Source organism: Anomaloglossus baeobatrachus, chromosome 1 (genome assembly GCF_048569485.1).
Source record: "Anomaloglossus baeobatrachus isolate aAnoBae1 chromosome 1, aAnoBae1.hap1, whole genome shotgun sequence".
Taxonomy (NCBI): Eukaryota; Metazoa; Chordata; class Amphibia; order Anura; family Aromobatidae; genus Anomaloglossus; species Anomaloglossus baeobatrachus.
The window spans coordinates 337,399,158-337,426,435 of record NC_134353.1 but is presented as its reverse complement, the minus strand read 5'-3'; the positions used below and the strand labels follow the sequence as shown (position 1 = coordinate 337,426,435).

General features: G+C 49.0%; 1 protein-coding gene across 2 annotated transcripts in view; it reads right to left on the bottom strand.

Annotated features, from left to right (window-relative positions):
• LOC142292385 (protein regulator of cytokinesis 1-like) overlaps positions 1-27,278 on the bottom strand; it is a 135,256-nt gene that overhangs the window by 89,705 nt on the left and 18,273 nt on the right. For both annotated transcript variants that reach the window (XM_075337732.1, XM_075337722.1), the window contains exons 2-3: positions 10,099-10,231; positions 3,590-3,712 (exon numbers count right to left, since the gene is read on the bottom strand). In XM_075337732.1, coding sequence (XP_075193847.1) covers positions 3,590-3,712; positions 10,099-10,231 — 256 coding nt within the window. The remainder of the gene's footprint in view (positions 1-3,589; positions 3,713-10,098; positions 10,232-27,278) is intronic.

The window sequence follows — 27,278 nt, the reverse complement described above, 5'->3', positions numbered from 1 at the left end:
CTCTCCCCGGGTCACAGCTGCAGAGTGCGAGCAGCCAGCACAGCTCACACTGAACACTGTGCTGGCTGTCAGCTGCTCTGCTCATGTGACCGGCCACCGTGCACTGAAGGAGGAGGGGGCCGCGGGGGATCAGCGCTGCGACCGGACAGGTATGTATGACACCGGGGGGAATAGGGGGTGAACGGGCAGGGCCTGGGGAACAGTTTTCTGTCGCATGTGTTATTGCACATGCGACAGAAATCATAGGAGCAGGGCGGCCGATGCGCTACTGTGCGCGCGGCCATGTTGGATTTTCGGGAGGGGGGTCGGGGGTCGGGGCGGGCACTTTGGCGACACCGGGGGCTTTGCCAGGAAGTGAGGTCAACAGGAAACCTCTTGACCTCACTTCCAGGTAAATGCCTGCGTTCTGGCGTGCCGACAAAGGCCGCGGACCGCAACAAAAAAGCAGGTCCATGCGTTGTGGCTGCGTTCTGACCCCACATCATTGATTTCAATGGGGGAGAGAACGCAGCCACAACGCACAAAAGAAGTGACATGCTGCTTTTCTTTCCGCACCGATTTTTGGCATCCAAAACGCTGCGGAAAGAAACGCAGCATGTGCACTGATTTTTCAGCTTTCCCATACACTTTGCTGGGAAAGCTGAACGCATGCAATTTGCCACTGAAACGCTGCGGTTCAAAACGCAGCGTTTCCGCGGTAAAAAACGCATCGTGTGCACACAGCCTCACAGAGGCATTTATCAGGTTAACATATGTGGGTGGAGCTACACTCATGTTAGAGGCAAATGAGGGCTGAATAATAGAGTATCATTTGCAGACAGAACTGTGGGCTCAGTTCTTGAGCCTACAGTGCCTTGCAAAAGTATTCATTAGAGAGGCAGCACAAAGACCATTGGTAACCCTTAATAGAACTGCAGCGTTCCCAAGCAGAGACAGGAATATCTGTCCATACCAGCACAATAAACCGTACACTCCATATAGCTGGCCTTTATGGAAGAGTGGCCAGACAAAAACCTTTATTTATGACCAAAAATTGGAGGGCTCTTTTTCAGTTTGCTAAAAGACATGTAGGAGACTCCCCAAATATATGGGAGGAAGGTGCTGGGGTCAGAGCAAAAGTGAAATTTTTGGCCACCAATGTTAACGCTATGTCTGGTCCCTAACCAACACAGCTAATTACTCCAAGAACACCATTCCCACAGTGAAACCGTGGTGGTAGCATCATGCTTTGGGGAGGTTTTTTGGCAGTAGGGACAGGCAAAATGGTCCGAGTCTAGGGGTAGATGAGTGGTAGATAGTGTGAAATAAAGGGATATTTTTGAGAAAAATCTGTCAGTGACTTGAGACTGGGACGGAGGTTCACCTTCCAACAAAACAATGACCCAAGGCATACTGATATAAGCAACACTAAAGTGGTTTAAGGGGAAACGTGTAAATGTATTGGAGTGTTCTAGTCAAAGCCCAGATATTAATCCAATTGAGAATCTGCGGTTCACCAGAGGAAACCATCTGACTTGAAGGAGCTGGAGCAGTTTTGCCTTGAGGAATGGGTAAAAATCCCAGTGGCAAGATGTGGAAAGCTCAGAGACTTATCCAAAGTGACTTGCAGCTGTAATTGCCACAAAAGGAGGCTCTACAAACTACTGGCTTTAGGGGGGTGGATAGTTATGCACACTGACGTTTTCCGTTATTGCGTCCTATTTGTTGTTTGCTTCACAATAACACAAGAAAACCAAATCTTCACAGTTATAGGCATGTTCTTTACATGAACTGATGCAAAACTTTACAAAAAACAAGAGTAAAATTCCAGGCTGAGATGTGGCAAAAATAGAAAAATTCACAGGAGTTTAAAAGGTAATTTATTGCGCTTTTTTATTTTTGTATTAATAGTTATTATGAAATCAAGTATTTTTAATACAAAATTAAATTCGCTGTTTATTTAGTTTTTATTTAATTCTAACTTTACTGAAACACTGGGGGCTGAAATCCTGGATTTGCAGTGTGTAATGACAGTTACCTCAAATACGACAGCTCCTGTGCATAGAAGACAGTTGTCGCTCTCTGACCCTATTTCCTGCACTGTATCTGCTTCCTGCTGTGACCTGGACAACCCCCCCGGGCTGTCCAGATCACAGCAGGGAGGAGATCACCGCCATCTTTGTGGAGCTCACAGCGTATGCTGTGAACACAACGCAGGGGGGGGGGGGGGTGGGGGGCATGGAACAACGCGGGGGGGCACGGAACAATGCGGGGGGGAAGGGCGTAGTATACAGTGGCGTACTATGCCTGTGGTCCTCGTTGATACTTTAGACATTAGGATCACTTTCCAGTCACCAACAAAATGGTTTCGCACTGTGTCCCTAAATTTCATCTTCCCTTATTCTTTTGGAAACACCCAGAATTGGAGGGGTAGGTGTGACATCACACACAGGAAAGCAGATTCCCCCCACTGTAGAACTAACTCACATTACAATTGCAGTAAAAGTGGGCCACTTTTACTGCAGTTGTAATGTGAGCTAGTTCTACAGTAGGATTTCAGCAGCTGCTCCCCCTAGTGTTTTAGAGTGGAAAATACCAAACTTAATTTTTTTTTTATATCTTTCTCAATTAAAAACAAATATTTAACCAAAACATTAAAACTTTACATTTCAGTTATTGAATTTTTTTTATTTTTTTAAGACACCTTGCCTTTTGCAAGGCACTGCACATTAAAGACAGGGGCCAACATTGGAAGTACCAATACGTCCAATGTTGGTTAGCGGTTAAGCTCAGATAGGAGGGAGACCTACTCTCAGCACCCCAGTCAATCAGCAGTTTTAAAGGGTTCCATTGCTCCAGCGAGTATCACATCCTGTTAATTGATTACCTGGCCCAGATTTACACTTTTAGAAGCAGCTCTACGCGATTTTACATTTTTCCCTATACCAGGTTGAAGTAAATTGGACTTAATACCAGACATAGTCACTGCTAAAAGTAGAGAGCAGTGCCTTGTGAGTAATGAAGGGGCTATGAAACTTGCTATTTTGCTAGCATCCCTGGAAACAGACAATTGGTGGGGGGCAGAAGAACAAGAATATCACATTTTGTTTATTAAATATTCTTATTAAGACATCTTGAAAGTAATTTAATTTCAAAGTCTAAGTTAGGCTGCTTTCACACATCCGGTTTTTCCTGTGCGGCACAATCCGGCGCTTTGAGTTTTTTTTTTTGCTGGCGGTTGCGTTTTTTTTGCATAGACTTACATTAGTGCCAGATGGAACGTTGCCTGGCACGTTTTTTTGTCCGGTAAAAAAAAAACGCATCTTGCCGCATCCGGCCGATGTAGCGCGATTTGTAATGCATGCCTATGAACGCCACATGCGGCGTCCTGCGGAAAACACCGCATCCGGCCGCCGCATGCGTTTTTTTCCACTGCGCATGCTCAGTAGCCTGCCGCAAGCAGCAAAAACCGGACGGGCCGCATGTCAAAAACTTATGCAAAGGATGCGGTATTGTCGCCGCATCCGTTGCATAGGTTTTAGAGCCAGATTGGCCGACTCTGCTAAAACCGGATGTGTGAAAGCAGCCTAAGAAAGCCAGGAGTGCTCACCTTATACTCCTCCACAGATAAATCGTGGCAGAGAGCTTTCAACTCCTTTCTGGAAAACTGAATACTTTTCTCAAGCCGGTCTTTCATAGCTCTTTCTTCATGTATCATTTTGTTCAACAATTCCTACAAAATAAAAGAAAATATTATAGCGGAAGAAAGCACAAGAAATTGCACAAAAGAATATTAGGGTATGTGTATGGGGTAATCTGTATGTACAAGGTGAAAGGGGGTTACCAGTACTAGAAAATCGAGAAGAGCCTCAATTACTATCCGATCATGTAGGTGAGGGGAACTTCCTCTTCCTTATTATACAAGCACAACTCCATATGTTTTGGAAGCAGTTGTGTCTGGTCTTGCAACTTCAAATGAACGGATCTGAGGTGTAATAAAAGGCAGAAAAGTCTGGAGGTGCTTGTGGTTAATCAGTACGGAGGTGCAGGAAAATCCTTAAAAAGGATATTCCCATCTCAAAGACACTATCCCAATATGTAGTAGATACAGGATGATATTATAAATAGCAGCAAATACCTCCAATTAAAAATGTAATATAGTTCTTCTGATTCAATATGTCACTTACCTCATGTGCAGGGCATGGCAGGACCTTAGCTATCCATGGTTACAAACCCACATAGTCACAGTTAGTTGCTAATGGTCATAACCATGCATACCCAAGGTTCTGCCATGCCCTGGACATGAGGTAAGAGACACCTTTTATATACTACATTTCTAATTGGATGCATTTGCTAATATTAGAATACCTACTACATATTGGGATAGGGTCTTGGAGATGGGAATAACCCATTAACTTCTTTAAGTTGACCCCTTTCAGAAAACTTGCCTGTGAGCCAAGTTTGTTTTCTAAAAATGTGAACTTCACTTTACTTACTGTATTTTCCGGCATATAAGATGACCCCCAACTTTTCCAGTTAAAATATAGTTTGGGATATATCCTATATACTCAAGTGTAAAGCCCCCGTCACATTTAGCGACTTACCAGCGATCCCAAAAACGATGTGACCTGATAAGTATCGCTGGTAAGTCGTTGGGAGGTCGCTGGTAAGATGTCACACAGTCAGATATTACCAACGACACAGTAACGATCAGCGACCTGTATAACGATCTCGGCGGGCGTTGGGACTGTGTTAGGAGGTCGTTGGTAGGTGTCAAACATAGGGATGCGTCCTGCCCAGCAGGACATCGCCTTTGAAGAAAATGGTCCCAACCATTCAGCAACGACTAGTGATCTCACGGCAGGGACCTGATCCCTGGTAGGTGTCACACAAGGAAATCCCTGCTACTTCACAGAAACTGCAGTAATGAGCCCATTGTTTAATTAATAATGTCCCCTGCTGTAATGTCCTGTGCTGTAATGAGCCCATTGTATAGTAATGTCCCCTGCTGTAATGTCCTGTGCTGTAATGAGCCCATTGTATAGTAATGTCCCCTGCTGTAATGTCCTGTGCTGTAATGAGCCCATTGTATAGTAATGTCCCCTGCTGTAATGTCCTGTGCTGTAATGAACCCATTGTATAGTAATGTCCCCTGCTGTAATGTCCTGTGCTGTAATGAACCCATTGTATAGTAATGTCCCCTGCTGTAATGTCCTTTGCTGTAATGAACCCATTGTATAGTAATGTCCCCTGCTGTAATGTCCTGTGCTGTAATGAACCCATTGTATAGTAATGTCCCCTGCTGTAATGTCCTTTGCTGTAATGAACCCATTGTATAGTAATGTCCCCTGCTGTAATGTCCTGTGCTGTAATGAGCCCATTGTATAGTAATGTCCCCTGCTGTAATGTCCTGTGCTGTAATGAACCCATTGTATAGTAATGTCCCCTGCTGTAATGTCCTGTGCTGTAATGAACCCATTGTATAGTAATGTCCCCTGCTGTAATGTCCTTTGCTGTAATGAACCCATTGTATAGTAATGTCCCCTGCTGTAATGTCCTGTGCTGTAATGAGCCCATTGTATAGTAATGTCCCCTGCTGTAATGTCCTGTGCTGTAATGAACCCATTGTATAGTAATGTCCCCTGCTGTAATGTCCTGTGCTGTAATGAGCCCATTGTATAGTAATGTCCCCTGCTGTAATGTCCTGTGCTGTAATGAACCCATTGTATAGTAATGTCCCCTGCTGTAATGTCCTGTGCTGTAATGAACCCATTGTATAGTAATGTCCCCTGCTGTAATGTCCTTTGCTGTAATGAACCCATTGTATAGTAATGTCCCCTGCTGTAATGTCCTGTGCTGTAATGAGCCCATTGTATAGTAATGTCCCCTGCTGTAATGTCCTGTGCTGTAATGAGCCCATTGTTTAATAATGCCCTCCTGCTGTAATGTCCTCATTGTATAGTAATATCCTCTGCTGTAATGTCCTCATTGGATAATGAAGTCTCCTGCTGTAATGTCCTCAATGTATAGTAATGTCCCCCTTGTTTAGTAATGTCCTCCTGCTGGTTCCCTTCTGCCCCCTATGTGCCGTTGTTTACACACAATAAAAAAATATTCTCACCTCTCCTCCGTGCCCGCGCTGCCTCCAGCTGCTTCTTGCAGTCCGCACGGAGACTCCTCCATGATAGTGTGAACGGAGCGGCCGCTTTAGGATGTTGTCATTGCTTTACGGCGCCACAGAGCATTCAAGTGCAGTAAAGAAAGTCCAATACACAGGGCCACCACTACTGTCAGCGCTTTACTTCAGTTGAATGCTTTGCGGCGCCGTAAAGCATTCAACTGTAGTAAAGCCATGACGACATCCAGCAGCGGCCGCTCCGTGCACAGATGCCATCACAGAGGCATCTGTGTGCCTGTGGACTGCAAGAAATAGCTGGAGGCAGTGCGGGCACGGAGGGCAGGTGAGAATATCTTATATTGTGTGTAAAGCCATGATGACACCCATCGTATAAGACAAAACCCGGTGTATGAGACAACCCCCGACCTTTGAGAACATTTTCAGGGGTTAAAAAGTAATCTTACACGCCCAAAAATACAGTACCCTCCCCTGAGTTCAGTAGGTCCTGCCAACTACATTGTCACAACTGCCAAACTTAGCGATTGGCTACAGCGCTGTTAACATACCGTCACCATTGAAGCTTATACACAATCACCGGAGGGTGGTTAATAAGTAGCCTATAGCTGCCACTAAGCCCTAGGTTACTGATGTCAGGCATCTATGAGAGACCCCACATCACAAATCTGTAAGTGAAAGTAAATAACCACAAATAGCCAAAAAATACTTTATTTGAAATAAAATAAAAAGCCCCCTCTTTCACCACTTTATTAACACCTCAAACACCCCTCCAGGTCCAAAGTAATCCACATGAGGTCCCATGGCAATTCAGCTCTGCTACATCTGTCTTGTCACACAGAGTGTCATAGAACATGACTGCCAGCTGTGAGTGCAGACAGAGCCGCACAATCAGAATGAACTCGGGTGAACTCCTGACGTCACAGCTGCGGGCCCCACAGTACAGCATGTGTCACAGCAGTGACGTCATGGGTTCTCCGCTGTGAGAGTCAGGCTGCGACTGAAGTGAGACGTGCCATCAGCGGTGACGTCACTCAGGTGAGGCCTCCGCCTGCAGCGCATTTCAGTCGCGGTCTGATTTGCAGTCACAGGTAGAAGACTCCAGCTGTTTCCGCAAATCACCTGAGTGACAGCACCGCTGATAGCGCGACTCACTTCAGTTGCTGCATAGAGCTCACAGCTGGCAGTCTTGTTCTAAGGCGCTGTGAGCATCAGATCTAGCAGTGCTGGAAGCGTTGTGGGACCTCGAGTGGACTACGTCGGACCTGTAGAGGTATTTGGGGTGGGGTTAATAAAGTGGTGAAAGAGGGTGCTTTTTTGTCTATTTCAAATAAAGGATTTCTTGGGTGTTTATTTACTTTCACTTACAGATTAGTGATGGCGTAGTGTCTCAGACGTCTGCCATCACTAAGCTAGGGCTAATAATATCAGCCCCCAGTTGTCTGCTGTACCTTGTCTAATTTTAAAAAAATGGGGGGGAAACCACGTCATTTAAAAAAATAATAAAAATTAATTAAAAAAATCAAATAATTAAAAAAAAAGCATGGCATCCCCTCTATTTTTCATAACCAGCCAAGGTACAGCAGACAGCTGAGGGTTGCAGCTTCTGCTGTGCCTGCGCTGCACATGAAAAACGGGGGGGGGGATCCCACGTCATTTTTTTTTACCCCCCCCCCCCAAACTAAAAAACAAAAAACAGCTGGTCAAGCTAGCTTTCCATCTATTGAGCTATTCTGCTTCTTTCTATTCTATACATTCTAGCTATCCATCTATTTAACATTCTAGCTATCAAATATCCCATCATCTTTTTCCTTTAAAACAATGTATTAACACAAATAGGGCAAAAACGTGGCAAAAATGCATGCGTTTTTAACACTTTTTGTGTCAAAGGCAGTATTTACAGTTGTGAAAGTCTGTCAAAGGGTGCAGTTTTGTTGTCATACCTAAAACGCAGCATGCGCACACTCATAATCCTAGTGTGTCTTAATCCTAATTCTTACAAGAGACACCCCCGAGGCAACCGTATTGCCGACCCTTCGTCTTCTGACCCTTTTGAAACGCAACACCCCCCCACCTCTGAGACCGCTGACCCTGCCCACTGTGACCTTCCTGAGCTGCCCCACCACCGCCGCTCCCCCTGAGACGCAACACCCCCCACCTCTGAGACCGCTGACTCTGCCTCCTGTGACTTTCCTGAGCTGTCCCACCACCGCCGCTATCCCCCGAGTGGCAGTGGTGGGGCAGCTCAGGAAGGTCACAGGGGGCAGAGTCAGCGGTCTCAGAGGTGGGGGGTGTTGCGTCTCAGGAGGGTCACTAGACGAAGGGTTGGCGATACGGTTGCCTCGGGGGTATCATTATGGCGGGCACCATTAATCTGCCGGTGTGCTGTGGGGGTGTCACTGCTGTGGAGTGACTAAGGACAGTCACAGGATGGGGTGTCACTGCGGCGGTGGGCAGCGGATCTGACTGTGGGCTTCATCGAATCCCCCTGGTTGACGTGATGGACTTCAAGAAAATGACGCGGAGGCGGCGCGTGTGTAAAAAGGCATCGCGGCCATTTTTATGAAGTTCATAGCGTCGTTCTGTGCATGCACCAACTCCGCAGCCATTTCCTTGAAGTTCATTGCGTCAGCTGTGGGCGATTCAATAGAGCTTGCAGTCAGATCAGGAGTTTTCCACGACGACTCAGCAGTGACACCCTCAATATCACCAACCCTGTCTCCTATGACTATGCTCCACCACCGCTGCCCCGGGAAGTCATATCCACATTGTAAGGCGCACCCCCATTTTTGAAGGAAAAAAAGAAAGTGTCTTACAAACTGGAAAATATAAAACAATCACTGATCTCGGGAAGACCAGCCAGAGAAAACACCGCCGGCAGCCAGCGAGGGCGCTCAAGACAGTGAAATCCTAGGTACATTGCCCCCTGGGAAATATGCAAATCAAAAAGGTCCATGGAGCCTCTGTTAGGAGTCTCAACACAAAAACCAGCCAGATATCCCTCCGGGAAGGGCCCAGCCAAGGGGTGACTCTTTTTAGGAGACCACCATAACCACCATATTAAGTGGCCCTTTTAGTCAATATCGAACTTTTTGACAAGTTTAAAGATATGACAAGGGAAATACCAAGGCCAGGTATCCATCCACAGACAGCCGTTTCGGTGTATTACCCCTCATCAGTGTGGAGTAGTATTCTGGCCGGGTGGGAGCAATGCCTAGTAGACTAACAAAACAAAACAATCACTGATTTCAGGGAGACCAGCCAGAGAAAACACTGCCGGCAGCCAGCGAGGGCGCTCAAGACAGTGAAATCCTAAGTACACCGATTTCACTGTCTTGAGCGCCCTCGCTGGCTGCCGGCGGTGTTTTCTCTGGCTGGTCTTCCCGAGATCAGTGATTGTTTTGTTTGTCTACTAGGCATTGCTCCCACCCGGCCAGAATCCTACTCCACACTGATGAGGGGTAATACACCGAAACGGCTGCCTGTGGATGGATACCTGGCCTTGGTATTTCCCTTGTCATATCTTTAAACTTGTCAAAAAGTTCGATATTGACTAAAAGGGCCACTTAATATGGTGGTTATGGTGGTCTCCTAAAAAGAGTCACCCCTTGGCTGGGCCCTTCCCGGAGGGATATCTGGCTGGTTTCTGTGTTGAGACTCCTAACAGAGGCTCCATGGACCTTTTTGATTTGCAAACTGGAAAATATGGTATATATGATTAAGAACCCTTAGCAGGTTGAAATACGTTGCTACTATTTTTTTACCATGGATTTTTAACCTACTATGGCGACAATAATTCAATAAAGTTACGGTAGTCCTTTATTCCTATGGTGGTGCTAGACGACATTTTTGGTATTGCCTTATATCGGTACCATGTACTACCTTGTTACCCATTCACTAAAAACAGGTTATTAGGTGTGAGACCAGCAGATTTCTACTACGTTTTACAATGCCAAGGAGTAAAAAAAAAAAAAAAAACTATTTACCTCAATGTGCCTTTTGACTTGTTCAATCCTCTGCAAACGCATCTCTTCTTTGACACCTAGGCCATCCCAAATATCCATAAGACTTGCTAGGGCTTTGTTTGTGCTGGAGATGATGGAGGAAGCCAAGATCTCACTATATTGTGGAGGAAAAGTAATAGTTTACAATCAAAACTGCAATTTTGAATAAATGTATTTCAGCAAAATCTTGTTTACCGATTGTGTTTATTATTTTTATATTTAAAAAAAAAAATTGTATCTCCAAATATAATCTCCAAATAGAGCAAGTGTGAACAGGTGCTAGCTGCTTAAAACACAAACAAAAGGGATACAGTAGCACTCAGTGTCAAGACAGATGCATATAAAGAATATATGGATTATAATTGAATTTAAACTGTATTAATGCTATATAAAATATACTTTAAAAAAAATGAAGGTTCTTTGAGCAAAAATTGGCCAGGTCTCGTGTGCTCATCAACTGCGGCAAGGTGACCTTGTTTGCATAGGTCTTGGCGCTTAAAGAATGCTGCTGTCTCTCTTGTTTTGGTATTTTTATATTTTGATAGAGCAGACTTTTTTTTAACCCCTTCAGCCCCGGGGCACATTCCGTTTTTGTTTTTTTGCTCCCCTTCTTCCGAGAGCCGTAACTTTCTTATTTTTCCGTCAATCTTGCCATATGAGGGCTTGTTTTTTGCGGGACAAGTTGTACTTTTAAATGATACCATAAGTTTTACCATATGGTGTACTGGAAAACAGCAAAAAAAATTCCAAGTGTGGAAAAACTGCAAAAAAAAGTGTGATGGCACAATAGTTTTTGGGATGTTTTATTCACAGTGTTCACTATATGGTAAAACTGATGTGTGGGTGTGATGCCTGAGGTCAGTGCGAGTTTGTAGACACCAAACATGTATAGGTTTACTTGTATCTAAGGGGTTAAAAAAAATTCACAAGCTTGTCCAATAAAAGTGGTGCACGTTTTGCGCCATTTTCCGAAACCCATAGAGTTCTCATTTTTTGGGATCTATGGCTCAGTGACTGCTTATTTTTTGCATCTCGAGCTGACGTTTCTAATGGTACCATTTTTGCGCAGATGCTGCATTTTGATCGCCTATTATTGCATTTTGCGTAAAATTTGCGGCGACCAAAAAAACGTAATTTTGGCATTTGGATTCTTTTTGCCACTACGCCGTTTACCAATCATATTAATTGATTTTATATTTTGATAAAATCGGGCATTTCTGAACGCGGCAATACCAAATGTGTATATTTATTTATTTTTTAACCCTTTAATTTTCAATGGGGGGGAAAGAGGGGTGATTTGAACTTTTAGGGTTTTGGGTTTTTTTAAATTTTTTTTTTATTTTACTAGTCCCCCTAGGGGGCTATAGCGATCAGCAATCCGATCGCTCTGCACTATCTGCTGATCACAGCTACACAGCTGTAAACAGCAGATACAGTCACTTCCTGTTTCCTTCTGTTCCGGGCCGAGGGAAAACGAAAGTGAAACATCATAGCTGCAGGAGTCATGACATGACCCTGTGCTATGATGGCAACCACCGAAAGTCACGTGATCACTCACGTGACTTCCGATGGGCGCAGCGGTAAGTAAAAATCTTCACCGCCAGACTTTGGCAGCGAGATGTAAGGGGTTAATGTTACGGGTGGAATGCAATTCCACTTGTAACATGCAGACACACATGTCAGCTGTTGAAAACAGCTGATGTGTGCCGATCAACGTCGCCTGCCCGCGGCAGGGGGCGGGGCTTAACGGGACACTCTCCATGACTGATATATCAGTCCATGGTCATGAAGGGGTTAATGCAGCAATACCACGTGTATTATTTTTAGTTTTTTATCTTTATTTTTAATGAGGCAAAAAGGGGTGATTTGAACTTTTTTGTTGTTTAAAACATTTTTTTTACTTTTCACTGCTTTTAACAGTCCCCTTAAGGAACTATACCTGCGATCGTCTAATCACTTGTGCTATATATAGCAATACCACAGCATTTCTGCATAACGTGAAAATCATTCTCTTTTGAAGCCCGGCCACAGGCAGGTTACAAAGGAGTGCTACTATCACAAGCATGGAGGTCTTCAGCAGACCCCTACTGTGATAGCAACCCATCATCGGCCTGCGATCACATCACATGTGTACAAAAAACACGTCACTTTAGTGGGTGCACAGGTAGGTTCCAAAGCCATAATAATCAGTAAAACCAGGCACTCCAATTGAAAAAAATAGGTATTTATTTTATATTTTCAATCCAGTTGTGAAGACATTTCAGTTTATTGACCTTCAATTCACATGCTGGACACACTCAGACAACGGTGGACACCGCTCTGTATCTTGCAGTTCTAAATCAAACAATCCTTAATCTCCAGCACATGAATTGAAGAAGGTCAATAAATTGACCGAAACATCTTCACAACTGATTGAAAATATAAAATAAATCTATTTTTTTTCAATAGGAGTGCCTAGTTTTACTGATTATTGCGATCACATCACAGGCGCACAGATACTAGCTTAAAATGACATGCCCCATGCTAACATGTGTTAAATCTTGTTGTCAGAGCTCCACTCCACCCATGATTGTTAGCAGCAGGTCCTCGCTGTAACACAGCCATTACCTGTAGAGCATGGGCGAGCTCATCCCATGGGCCTGCTTCATACACCCACTTCATGTACGGCGAATGTCGTAAAGGGGTTAAGAAGACCAATCTGGCTTCAGATGTGCACAAAGCAATCTATAATAAATCATTCAGCATACATAGCCTGCCATTGTTCTTGGCAGCACAGATCCTGTTCACACAGAATGATGTGTGACGCCCTGGACTAGCCAGGGAGTCACAGGTAGGCCCTTGCATTACACCCGTCCCCGTAAAAAGGTAACAGCAGCCAACCTAAAAACCCTGAGTCACCCCTCTCAGGTCTGGACGTTCACACCAGGGGGCGGAGCCAGGCAGTTGGTCACACCCACCGAGGAGTTTGGATAGCCTGAGGCGGGAAAACAGATGAGTTCTGTAAGGAGAGGAGAGTTGTTGCAAAGGAGTAAGCATCTGTCAGGAATCTGGGTCGTAGCCCGGATAGCCTGCGGCCAGGAGGCAGACGGTGGTTGCCGCCTGCAGGAGCCGGCAAGACGGCTGGTGGAACCGTAAGGGACCGGGACAGGGTAGTGGCCCGCCGGTACCGAACCAGGGAACCAATTGGAAACCGGAGCACCAGGAGGGGTACTCAGACCCAGAACGAGGTCCAGAAGCCACTGGACCACGTTGAATTTACTGATTGAGGTCTGGACCTTAGGTCCTTTCCCGTCCCAAGACCCGAAAGACGGCAACAGCCCACCGAGGGGGATAGAAAGCCACCGCACAGGCAGAACGATCCCACGGGCCAGCGCCTGCGGGCAAACGGGTTCTCCCGACACATACACGCAGGGGAGCGGACTCCCGTCGCTGAAGCGCAGGCAGTCAAAATCTACAAAAGAAGTGCAGGAGAAAGGCAGGGACCAACAACCGGGTGGGGGACCAGACGCAGCCGGCTGCGGGCACCAACCACCATCCTTTTGGTTTACCAGAGACTCCGGTGTATCTGTCATAGTGAGTACAACAGTGCCATTCGGCCGCGCACCGCCCTGCACCGCACAGCCGCCATACACTTCCCCAAACGGGTCCCTGCCCACGGAGGGGTTAACATCTTGCTGCACGACCATCTCCCCCGGGCACCCGTAATTGCAGCAGTGGTGTCTACACCTTCACCACGTCCCGTGGGTGGCGTCACAAGCTCAAAACATGGCTCCGGGCGTACACCTACCTAACCACCCCCATCGAGATCGCCAGAAACCCCTTGCAGAGCGACGTGACCCGTGGCTGCGGCCGAGCGCGGGGCGGTACAGATGCTCTGTGGAATGAAATTATATTTTGTGCAAACCAAAAGGTCATTTCACCTGACAAACAAGCATTCTGCCTGTCTTTCAGGTGATCAGTAGCCTATCTGCTCTGCTTTATTATTCAGAAATGAGCATTCCTAAAAACGCATGTTCACAATATTCTTCCGCAGCGCAAATATTAAAAGGGAGCCGTCAGGTGCAATATTCACCCAGATCCACGAGCAGTTCTGGGTGCATATGGCTAATCCCTGCCTAACTGTCCTTGTATCTAGTAGCATAGATAAAGAGATCTTTAGAAAGTATTTATAAAGATCCCTTATTATATGCTAATGAGGCCAGCGACTAGTCGCAAGCATCTTACTTCCCTGGCTAGTCGGCCCCTGTGGGCGTGCTAACATGCTAATGAATGCTCAGCATTAGAGGTTGGTCACGATCACCTTTCTGCTGAGACCACAGCAAACGCTGGATTTTGGATCCAAGACTTCCAGTCACGCGCACTACACCAGTTTAAAGTCGGGATGCGTACACCTGGCTCCATAGTACGCATGACCGAAAGTCTGAGATCATGGGCACTGAGCCGAAATCCAAAGTCATCTGTGATCTCAGCAGAGAGGTAAGCGCGACCATCCTCGGACGCTGAGCATTCATTAGTATGTCAGCACGCCCACAGGGGTGTATTAATGCTAAGGGGGCAGACTAGCCAACAAAACTAACGCCCAGGGGACTAGTGCCCTCGCTCATTAGTATACGGTAAAAGATCTTTAATAATATTTTTTCTAAAGATTACTTTATCTATGCTAGTGTATACAGGGACGATTAGGCAGGGATTAGCAATATGCACCCAGAACTGCTCAAGGATCTGGGTGCATATTGCACCTGACAGGTTCCCTTTAATACGTAAAAAATAAAACAAAAACACATCTCCAAATAGTGCTAGCTGTTAAAACTACAGGCAACACAAAGAGGGATCGTAAATGCCAAGACATAAGCAAATATAAAATATATGAAACAAACTGCATTGATGCTATATAGAATATACAGAGGCATGACATTAGAAAAAGGATCCCAGCAAAGAAAGATCACCTTGCCGCGGTTGATGGGCACACGAATTGTCCAATTTTTGTGCAAAGAACTTTTTTTTTCACACTTGCTATATTTAGAGATGCAGTTTTGTTTTTTTTGCTGTATATATTGGAGGTTTACATGTGCCGTGCCAGCAGCCGGGCTGCTCTGATCCAGATCCGCGGTGGCTCGAGAGGTCTCCGGACCCGGGGGTCATGCGGCCACTCAGAATAAAAGAGGGGGGGTATTATTTACAGGGGGAACGGAAAGTTCGTGACACCACCCATGGTGTGTGGTAATGTGAGGGACCATCGCTGCCGTTGGGGAGCCCGGTGACGATTGTGTGGCAGCCTGATGTTTAACCCCTCCGTAGGGGATGAATCTTGAAGTCTTCACCCCCGTCAAGTAAATTACCGGAACGCGTGAAGCTACTTTCCGGCCTGGGGTCCACGTCATACCCTGGCCCCTGCCCGGTGATAGCTCAAGGCCGCCGACTGCCCTCCTTGGCTGTCCGTGCCCCTTGACATTACCCCCTGAGACCGGGGTTCCAGCTCCTACCAGGCCCAGACCAACATCTGCCACCTAGTACTACAGGAGCCTTGCTCCGTGGCCTCTCCTCACAAGAGCCTCAACCCTCCAGCTCAACCCTCACTTCCTTCACTTTCCCCTCACCAATCCCCCCCATGAGGGCGGCCCTATTCCCTTCAGGCCCCCCAATGGTGTGTCTGTTGGGTAAAGTGGAAAGTGTTCCTAGGATTTTGATTGGCTAAGCTGTTAGCAACACCAAAGGACCAGGACTCGTAACCAAGGAGGGTGGATACTGTGCAGAAGGGCAGATTGCACAATACCCTGCGACGACCTGATAGGCCAGGGCGTCACATAGACAGCTTCTTATTCTGACTGTGCTCTCCACCCATCAGTCACAGGATGGTTTTAATTCAAGGTAGATCCTATCTGCCCATATATTTGTAGACATTTACGGTAGTTCAGGAGAGGCATGAAGGAAAGGGTCCAGCGAAGAAAAGTCAACTTGCCGCAGTTGATGGGCACACAAGAATTGGCCAATTTTTGTGCGAAGAACCTTCATTTTTCTAAGTATATTCTATATAGCATCAATGCAGTTTAAATTTCTGATCTTCGCTTGCCTGCAGTGAGGATTTAACATGCTGCAGCCAATCAGTGAGCTCAGCTGTATGGGCCTTTTTTGGGAAGAGCTGAAGAGCTTAGGCACTGGCTGCAGATTTACCCTAATAAGGCTATGTTCCCACACTGCTTTTTTGCTGCTTTTTGTGGTGCAGTTATGCATTTCCACATTGCTTTGTATGGGTAAAAACCTGTGGCAAAAACAATGAAAAAATTAACATGATGCTCTTTCAAAAACATAGCAAAACCAGTTTGCCGTTTCAGTCAGGAAAAAAGATACAAGTGTTTTGTCTGTGTGTACATGAGATTTCTGGAATCTCATTTTTTTCGGCATAAAAAAAAAAAAGCGCTGATCGGCACTACTCAATAGGATAACATTGAAGCGAGTAATATCCGATAAAATATCAGCAGTCGTCAGAGTTAAAAGAACCCTAAAATACTTCTGGACCGCACAGATACCGTAGTGCATAGTAGTCACCATCATGGCACATCGATTACACTGAGATCCATGTCTCTATGTCAGAATCTCAGGTGTCCATCAGCAATATCATCTTTCCTATAACAAGGGCAAAACCAAACTCTTTACTACATCCCACTCAACTACCCTATCCACTCAAAGAAGGGAATTTTGTTTACTTACCGTAAATTCCTTTTCTTCTAGCTCCAATTGGGAGACCCAGACAATTGGGTGTATAGCTTATGCCTCCGGAGGCCACACAAAGTATTACACTAAAAGTGTAAAGCCCCTCCCCTTCTGCCTATACACCCCCCGTGCATCACGGGCTCCTCAGTTTTGGTGCAAAAGCAAGAAGGAGGAAAAAATTATAAATTGGTTTAAAGTAAATTCAATCCGAAGGAATATCGGATAACTGAAACCATTCAACATGAACAACATGTGTACACAAAAAAACAGGGGCGGGTGCTGGGTCTCCCAATTGGAGCTAGAAGAAAAGGAATTTACGGTAAGTAAACAAAATTCCCTTCTTCTTTGTCGCTCCATTGGGAGACCCAGACAATTGGGACGTCCAAAAGCAGTCCCTGGGTGGGTAAATAATACCTCATAATAGAGCCGTAAACGGCTCCGTCCTACAGGTGGGCAACCGCCGCCTGAAGGACTCGCCTACCTAGGCTGGCATCTGCCGAAGCATAGGTATGCACCTGATAGTGTTTCGTGAAAGTGTGCAGGCTCGACCAGGTAGCCGCCTGACACACCTGCTGAGCCGTAGCCTGGTGCCGCAAAGCCGAGGACGCACCCACGGCCCTGGTAGAATGGGCCTTCAGCCCTGAGGGAACCGGAAGCCCCGAGGAACGATAAGCTTCGAGAATTGGTTCCTTGATCCACCGAGCCAGGGTTGATTTGGAAGCTTGTGACCCTTTACGCTGGCCAGCGACAAGGACAAAGAGTGCATCCGAGCGGCGCAGGGGCGCCGTACGAGAAATGTAGAATCTGAGTGCTCTCACCAGATCTAACAAGTGCAAATCCTTTTCACATTGGTGAACTGGATGAGGACAAAAAGAGGGTAAGGAGATATCCTGATTGAGATGAAAGGGGGATACCACCTTAGGGAGAAATTCCGGAATCGGACGTAGAACCACCTTGTCCTGGTGAAACACCAGGAAAGGGGCTTTGCACGACAACGCTGCTAGCTCAGACACTCTCCGAAGTGAAGTGACTGCTACTAGGAAGACCACTTTCTGCGAAAGGCGTGAGAGAGAAATATCCCTCATGGGCTCGAACGGTGGTTTCTGAAGAGCCATCAGCACCCTGTTCAGATCCCAGGGTTCTAACGGACGCTTGTAAGGAGGGACGATGTGACAAACCCCCTGCAGGAACGTGCGTACCTGTGGAAGTCTGGCTAGGCGCTTCTGAAAAAACACAGAGAGCGCAGAGACTTGTCCCTTAAGGGAGCCGAGCGACAAACCCTTTTCCAATCCGGATTGAAGGAAGGACAGAAAAGTGGGCAAGGCAAATGGCCAGGGAGAAAAACCCTGAGCAGAGCACCACGACAGGAATATCTTCCACGTCCTGTGGTAGATCTTGGCGGACGTTGGTTTCCTAGCCTGTCTCATAGTGGCAATGACCTCTTGAGATAACCCTGAAGACGCTAGGATCCAGGACTCAATAGCCACACAGTCAGGTTGAGGGCCGCAGAATTCAGATGGAAAAACGGCCCTTGAGACAGCAAGTCTGGTCGGTCTGGTAGTGCCCACGGTTGGCCGACCGTGAGATGCCACAGATCCGGGTACCACGACCTCCTCGGCCAGTCTGGAGCGACGAGGATGGCGCGGCGGCAGTCGGACCTGATCTTGCGTAACACTCTGGGCAACAGTGCCAGAGGAGGAAACACATAAGGGAGTTGAAAATGCGACCAATCCTGAACTAAGGCGTCTGCCGCCAGAGCTCTGTGATCTTGAGACCGTGCCATGAATGTCGGGACCTTGTTGTTGTGCCGGGACGCCATTAGGTCGACGTCCGGCATGCCCCAGCGGCAACAGATCTCCTGAAACAGGTCCGGGTGAAGAGACCATTCCCCTGCGTCCATGCCCTGGCGACTGAGAAAGTCTGCTTCCCAGTTTTCTACGCCCGGGATGTGAACTGCGGATATGGTGGAGGCTGTGGCTTCCACCCACAGTAGAATCCGCCGGACTTCCTGGAAGGCTTGCCGACTGCGTGTCCCGCCTTGGTGGTTGATGTATGCCACCGCTGTGGAGTTGTCCGACTGAATTCGGATCTGTTTGCCTTCCAGCCACGGCTGGAACGCCTTTAGGGCAAGATACACTGCCCTTATCTCCAGAACATTGATCTGAAGGGAGGACTCTGTCTGAGTCCAAGTACCCTGAGCCCTGTGGTGGAGAAAGACCGCTCCCCACCCTGACAGGCTCGCGTCCGTCGTGACCACCGCCCAGGATGGGGGCAGGAAGGATTTCCCCTTCGACAGAGAAGTGGGGAGAAGCCACCACTGAAGGGAAGCCTTGGCTGCCCGCGAAAGGGAGACGTTCCTGTCGAGGGACGTCGACTTCCTGTCCCATTTGCGGAGAATGTCCCATTGAAGTGGGCGCAGATCAAACTGCGCAAAAGGAACTGCCTCCATTGCTGCTACCATCTTCCCTAGGAAGTGCATGAGGCGCCTCAGGGGGTGTGACTGGCCTTGAAGGAGAGATTGCACCCCTGTCTGTAGTGAACGCTGTTTGTTCAGCGGAAGCTTCACTATCGCTGAGAGAGTATGAAACTCCATGCCAAGATATGTCAGTGATTGGGCCGGTGTCAGATTTGACTTTGGAAAATTGATGATCCACCCGAAACTCTGGAGAGTCTTCAGAGCAATGTTCAGGCTGTGTTGGCATGCCCCTTGAGAGGGTGCCTTGACAAGCAGATCGTCTAAGTAAGGGATCACCGAGTGTCCCTGAGAGTGTAGGATTGCCACCACTGTTGCCATAACCTTGGTGAAGACCCGTGGGGCTGTCGCCAGGCCGAAAGGCAGTGCCACGAACTGAAGGTGTTCGTCCCCTATGGCGAAACGCAGGAAGCGCTGATGCTCTGGTGCAATCGGTACGTGGAGATAAGCATCTTTGATGTCGATTGATGCCAGGAAATCTCCTTGGGACATGGAGGCGATGACGGAGCGGAGCGATTCCATCCGGAACCGCCTGGTTTTCACATGCTTGTTGAGCAGTTTTAGGTCCAGAACAGGACGGAAGGATCCGTCCTTTTTTGGCACCACGAACAAGTTGTAGTAAAAACCGTGACCCCGTTGCTGAAGAGGAACAGGGATCACCACTCCTTCCGCCTTCAGAGTGCACACCGCCTGCAGAAGAGCATCGGCTCTCTCGGGGGGCGGGGATGTTCTGAAGAAACGAGTCGGAGGACGAGAGCTGAACTCTATCCTGTAACCTTGAGATAGAATGTCTCTCACCCATCGGTCTTTTACCTGTGGCAGCCAGGCGTCGCAAAAGCGGGAGAGCCTGCCACCGACCGAGGATGCGGTTTGAGGAGGCCGAAAGTCATGAGGAGGCCGCTTTGGGAGCGGTTCCTCCGGCGGTCTTTTTAGGACGTGACTTAGACCGCCATGAATCGGAGTTCCTCTGATCTTTCTGAGGCCTTTTGGACGAGGAGAATTGAGACCTGCCCGCGGTCCGAAAGGACCGAAACCTCGATTGTACCTTCCGTGGTTGAGGTCTGTTTGGTTTGGACTGGGGTAAGGATGAGTCCTTTCCCTTGGATTGTTTAATGATTTCATCCAATCGCTCCCCAAACAAGCGGTCGCCAGACAATGGCAAACCGGTTAAGAACTTTTTGGAAGCAGAGTCTGCCTTCCATTCACGTAGCCACATGGCCCTGCGGACTACCACCGAATTGGCGGATGCTACCGCCGTATGGCTCGCAGAGTCCAGGATAGCATTAATGGCGTAGGACGCAAACGCCGACGCCTGAGAGGTTAAGGACACCACTTGCGGGGCAGATGTACGTGTGACCGTATTAATCTGCGCCTGACAAGCTGAGATAGCTTGGAGTGCCCATACGGCTGCGAATGCTGGAGCAAAAGACGCGCCGATAGCTTCATAGATGGATTTCAACCAGAGCTCCATCTGTCTGTCAGTGGCATCTTTGAGTGAAGCCCCATCTTCCACTGCAACTATGGATCTAGCCGCCAGTCTGGAGATTGGAGGATCCACCTTAGGACACTGAGTCCAGCCCTTGACAACATCAGGGGGGAAGGGATAACGTGTATCCTTAAGGCGCTTGGAAAAACGCTTGTCTGGGCAATCTCGGTTTTTCTGGACTGCCTCTCTGAAGTCAGAGTGATCCAGAAACGTACTCAATGTACGCTTGGGAAACCTGAAACGGAATTTCTCCTGAGAAGCTGACTCCTCAATTGTAGGAGCTGGGGAAGAAATATCCAACACCTGATTGATGGTCGCTATAAGGTCATTCACTACGGCGTCACCTTCAGGTGTATCTAGGTTGAGAGCGGCTTCAGGATCAGGATCAGAATCCTGATCTGTTACCTCTGCTTCATCCTCCAGAGAGTCCTCCTGCAGAGACCCTGAACAGTGTGATGAGGTGGAGGGAATTTCCCAGCGAGCCCGCTTAGGCGGCCTGGGACTGCGGTCCGTGTCAGAGACCTCACCCTGGGACCTATGGGTCACCCCAGGGGCACTTTGCTGTTCCAATTGAGGGGGACCTGGGGTCAAAGATTGAACAGTGCCCGGGGCCTGAATCACCGGTCTGGACTGTAAGGCTTCTAGTATTTTAGCAGACCATTTATCCATACTCTCAGACAGTTTGTCAGCAAAAGCTGCAAACTCCGTCCCTGTCACCTGGACAGTGGTAGCAGGTGGTTCCACCTGGGCCACCAGTAGCAGAGGCTCCGGCTGAGTAAGTGCCACAGGGGCCGAGCATTGCACACAATGAGGGTCAGTGGAACCTGCCGGTAGTATAGCTGCACATGAGGTACAGGTTGCAAAGTACGCCTGTGCTTTGGCACCCTTGCTTTTTGCGGACGACATGCTGTTGTCTCCTCTGAGAACAATCCAGGGGGGGGTATATAGCCAAAAATCAACAGAGCGACCGTACAGTGCAAATGTATAGCATATATAATATATAATATATATATATATATATATATATATATATATATATATACACACATATATACACATATATACACATATATACACATATATACACATATATATATATATACACACACACACTTCGGCACTCAGTGGGGCCAGCACCACAGGTGCTGCTTACCGACCGCTCAGAGCGGTTGTGTGATCACCAGATTCCCTGCCTGGGTCTCCCGGTGTTGTCTCTCCTCTCCAGCGTCTGAATCGCTGACAGGAATGGCTGCCGGCGTTCTGTGGGGAGGAGGGGACCGTGGGCGTGCCCAAGAAAGTGCGGGAATCTAGTGCCCCAGTGTACTGAGTGAGGGGGGAGGAGGATACTAATGTATGCTCCAGCCCTCAGCGCTGACTATCTGTGCAGCGTCCCGCCCTTCCCCTGACTGGCAGGCCTGTGGGCGGGAATATGCGATACTAGGCCGCAGAAGCTGGGGACTAAAGTTATAAGCGCGGCCGGCAATAAGCGCGGCCGCGCGGTAGTCCCCGGCGCACTAACACACCCAGCAGTGCTGGAATGTGTATGGCACAAGCGCTCCATGCGCGGTCCCCACGGGGACACAGAGTACCTCACAGTAGCAGGGCCTTGTCCCTGACGATACCCGGCTCCTAATCCAGCAGATTCCCCAGGGGCTGCGGAGGGAGCACGGTCCCCGTGCCTGGAGACCGATTCGGATCCCACTTCACCCAGAGCCCATAAGGGATGGGGAAGGAAAACAGCATGTGGCTCCTGCCTGTGTACCCGCAATGGGTACCTCAACCTTAACACCGCTGACAAAGTGGGGTGAGAAGGGAGCATGCTGGGGGCCCTGTTATGGCCCTCTTTTCTTCCATCCGACCTAGTCAGCAGCTGCTGCTGACTAAGCTGTGGAGCTATGCGTGGATGTCAGCCTCCTTCGCACAAAGCATAAAAACTGAGGAGCCCGTGATGCACGGGGGGTGTATAGGCAGAAGGGGAGGGGCTTTACACTTTTAGTGTAATACTTTGTGTGGCCTCCGGAGGCATAAGCTATACACCCAATTGTCTGGGTCTCCCAATGGAGCGACAAAGAAACACCGGGTGTTATCTTGCCGGCTTTGGACACGCTCGGTGCATGATTGGAGGTGTAGGAGCCTTCAGATCTTGCGCAGTGCTATTGTGAAGCTGACAAGCGTACACCCAGCTAAGAAGGCTGTGCGAATGAGAAGCCCGCACGCGGGATCTCCAGGAGCTGACGGGGACGTCGCTCATGTAAATTCATGGTATCACGCCCACAGGGGAGTGATACCACGGAAAGCATGCAAACTAGATGGGGCGAAGTGACGCCCTGGGGACTAGTCCTTCTGCTTATTTACATAGGGAACATGTAAGTTATAAAACTTTTTTTATACATTCATTATTACAACACAGGGATGGGTAGAAAGGGGTTTCTAGGCCACAAATCCCACTGCTTGTAGGTTACACGGCATATGGGGCTTGACAGGATCCCTTTAAGAAAAAGTCACGAGGCAGTAGAACGTTAGTAAATTAGAGCACAGTGAAGAGCCGTATACAGGGTTTCAACAAGCCCATGTCACCTGCAGTCGATTAAAGAAGGCCTTTAACAGAAAGTCACCATGATAAACAATATCTCCTCAGCTTGTGCCATATGGACAGGTCACTTCTCCCTGCCAGCCCCTGTTCACCATTTCCTTATACTATGTAACAGTGACACCAAGTGTCAGTACAGAGCATTACACTAATGGCACGTAGCATAAATACAGCACAGAGAATGCAAGAAGTTGGTTTCTTATTCATCCCCTTTATTAGTCACAAATCTTTATATTTTTTATAATAAACTTAAAGTCAAATCTGCTTCCTATAAAAGGGTTATTTGTAAGCAAATGTAGGATTAATCCAGAAATAAAAAGCCTTTTAATCATTCACCCTAGGATGGCCCAAATGTGTAATGGGCATATAATCTGCCATTAAAGTGTATAAGTAGTGAATGTCTACTGATTTGAATAACTGGTGTGTAAGGCACAGTGCACATGTCCTGGATATATTACAAACGGACAAATTAAGAAAAAAAAATGGTTTTTTGTTGCATTTGTTTTTCTCTTGTTGTTTTACCATGTCTCTGTACACAATTAGGGGCCGGTTTAGAAAGACTGACCAGAAAATGATGTGCCAGATTCATTAGGAGTCTCACGTCACTTAATGACTTCAGAGCATCTTCTGAGTGACGTGCACTCACCAAGTTAGTCAGGTCTCAATTACTGGTGTAAAAAAAACCTCCCAGCTTCAACCCCACTCCCACCGCTTGAACCCCACTAATCCCGCCTCCACTTCCACCGCTAGAACCCCACTACTCCCGCCTCAACTTCCACCGCTTGAACCCCCTCACCCACACCGCTTGAACCCCACTACTCCCGCCTCCACTCCCACCGCTTGAACCCCACTAACGTCTCCACTCCCACCACTTGAAACCTCACTACCACCTCCACTCCCACCGCCTAAACCCCACTACCGTCTCCACTCCACCACTTGAACCCCACTACCGTCTCCACTCCCACCACTTGAACCCCACTACCACCTCCACTCCCACCACTTGAACCCCACTACCGTCTCCACTCCCACCACTTGAAACTCCACTACAGTCTCCACTCCCACCGCCCCCACTCCCACCACTTGAACCCCACTACCGTCTCCACTCCACCACTTGAACCCCACTACCGTCTCCACTCCCACCACTTGAACCCCACTACCGTCTCCACTCCCACCGCCTCCACTCCCACCACTTGAACCCCACTCCCACCGCCTCCACTCCCACCACTTGAAACCCCACTACCGTCTCCACTCCCACCACTTGAAACCCCATTACAGTCTCCACTCCCACCGCCTCCACGCTCACCACTTGAACCCCACTACCGCCTCCACTCCCACCACTTGAACCCCACTACCGCCTCCACTCCCACCACTTGAACCCCACTACCGCCTCCACTCCCACCACTTGAACCCCACTACCGCCTCCACTCCCACCACTTGAACCCCACTACCGCCTCCACTCCCACCGCCTCCACTCCCACCACTTGAAACCCCACTACCGTCTCCACTCCCACCACTTGAAACCCCACTACCGTCTCCACTCCCACCACTTGAAACCCCACTACAGTCTCTACTCCCACCACTTGAACCCCACTACCGCCTCCACTCCCACCACTTGAACCCCACTACCGCCTCCACTCCCACCACTTGAACCCCACTACCGTCTCCACTCCCACCACTTGAACCCCACTACCGTCTCCACTCCCACCACTTGAAACCCCACTACCGTCTCCACTCCCACCACTTGAAACCCCACTACCGTCTCCACTCCCACCACTTGAAACCCCACTACCGTCTCCACTCCCACCACTTGAAACCCCACTACCGTCTCCACTCCCACCACTTGAAACCCCACTACCGTCTCCACTCCCACCACTTGAAACCCCACTACCGTCTCCACTCCCACCACTTGAAACCCCACTACCGTCTCCACTCCCACCACTTGAAACCCCACCACCGTCTCCACTCCCACCACTTCAACCCCACCACCGTCTCCACTCCCACCACTTGAACCCCACTACCGCCTCCACTCCCACCACTTGAACCCCACTACCGCCTCCACTCCCACCACTTGAACCCCACTACCGCCTCCACTCCCACCACTTGAACCCCACTACCGTCTCCACTCCCACCACTTGAACCCCACTACCGCCTCCACTCCCACCACTTGAACCCCACTACAGTCTCCACTCCCACCGCCCCCACTCCCACCACTTGAACCCCACTACAGTCTCCACTCCCACAGCCCCCACTCCCACCACCGTCTCCACTCCCACCGCCCCCACTCCCACCACTTGAACCCCACTACCGTCTCCACTCCCACCACTTGAACCCCACTACAGTCTCCACTCCCACCACTTGAACCCCACTACAGTCTCCACTCCCACCACTTGAAACCCTACTACCGCCTCCACTCCCACCACTTGAAACCCCACTACAGTCTCCACTCCCACCACTTGAACCCCACTACCGCCTCCACTCCCACCACTTGAACCCCACTACAGTCTCCACTCCCACCGCCCCCACTCCCACCACTTGAACCCCACTACAGTCTCCACTCCCACAGCCCCCACTCCCACCACCGTCTCCACTCCCACCGCCCCCACTCCCACCACTTGAACCCCACTACCGTCTCCACTCCCACCACTTGAACCCCACTACAGTCTCCACTCCCACCACTTGAAACCCTACTACAGTCTCCACTCCCACCACTTGAAACCCCACTACAGTCTCCACTCCCACCACTTGAACCCCACTACCGTCTCCACTCCCACCACTTGAAACCCCACTACAGTCTCCACTCCCACCACTTGAACCTCACTACCGTCTCCACTCCCACCACTTGAACCCCACCACCGTCTCCACTCCCACCACTTGAACCCCACCACCGTCTCCACTCCCACCACTTGAAACCCCACCACCGTCTCCACTCCCACCACTTGAACCCCCACCACCGTCTCCACTCCCACCACTTGAACCCCCACCACCGTCTCCACTCCCACCACTTGAACCCCACTACAGTCTCCACTCCCACCACTTGAACCCCACTACAGTCTCCACTCCCACCACTTGAACCCCACTACAGTCTCCACTCCCACCGCCTCCACTTCCACCACTTGAAACCCCACTACCACCTCCACTCCCACCGCCTCCACTCCCACCACTTGAACCCCACTACCACCTCCACTCCCACCGCCTCCACTCCCACCACTTGAACCCCACTACAGTCTCCACTCCCACTCCCACCACTTGAACCCCACTACCACCTCCACTCCCACCACTTGAACCCCACTACCGTCTCCACTCCCACCACTTGAAACCCCACTACAGTCTCCACTCCCACCACTTGAAACCCCACTACAGTCTCCACTCCCACCACTTGAAACCCCACTACAGTCTCCACTCTCACCACTTGAAACCCCACTACAGTCTCCACTCCCACCACTTGAAACCCCACTACAGTCTCCACTCCCACCACTTGAATCCCTACTACAGTCTCCACTCCCACCACTTGAAACCCCACTCCCATCTCCACTCCCACCACTTGAACCCAACTACCACCTCCACTCCCACCACTTGAAACCCCACTCCCATCTCCACTCCCACCACTTGAACCCAACTACCACCTCCACTCCCACCACTTGAACCCCACTACCGTCTCCACTCCCACCACTTGAACCCCACTACCGTCTCCACTCCCACCACTTGAACCCCACTACCGTCTCCACTCCCACCACTTGAACCCCACTCCCACCACTTGAACCCCACTACAGTCTCCACTCCCACCACTTGAACCCCACTACAGTCTCCACTCCCACCGCCTCCACTTCCACCACTTGAAACCCCACTACAGTCTCCACTCCCACCACTTGAACCCCACTACAGTCTCCACTCCCACCACTTGA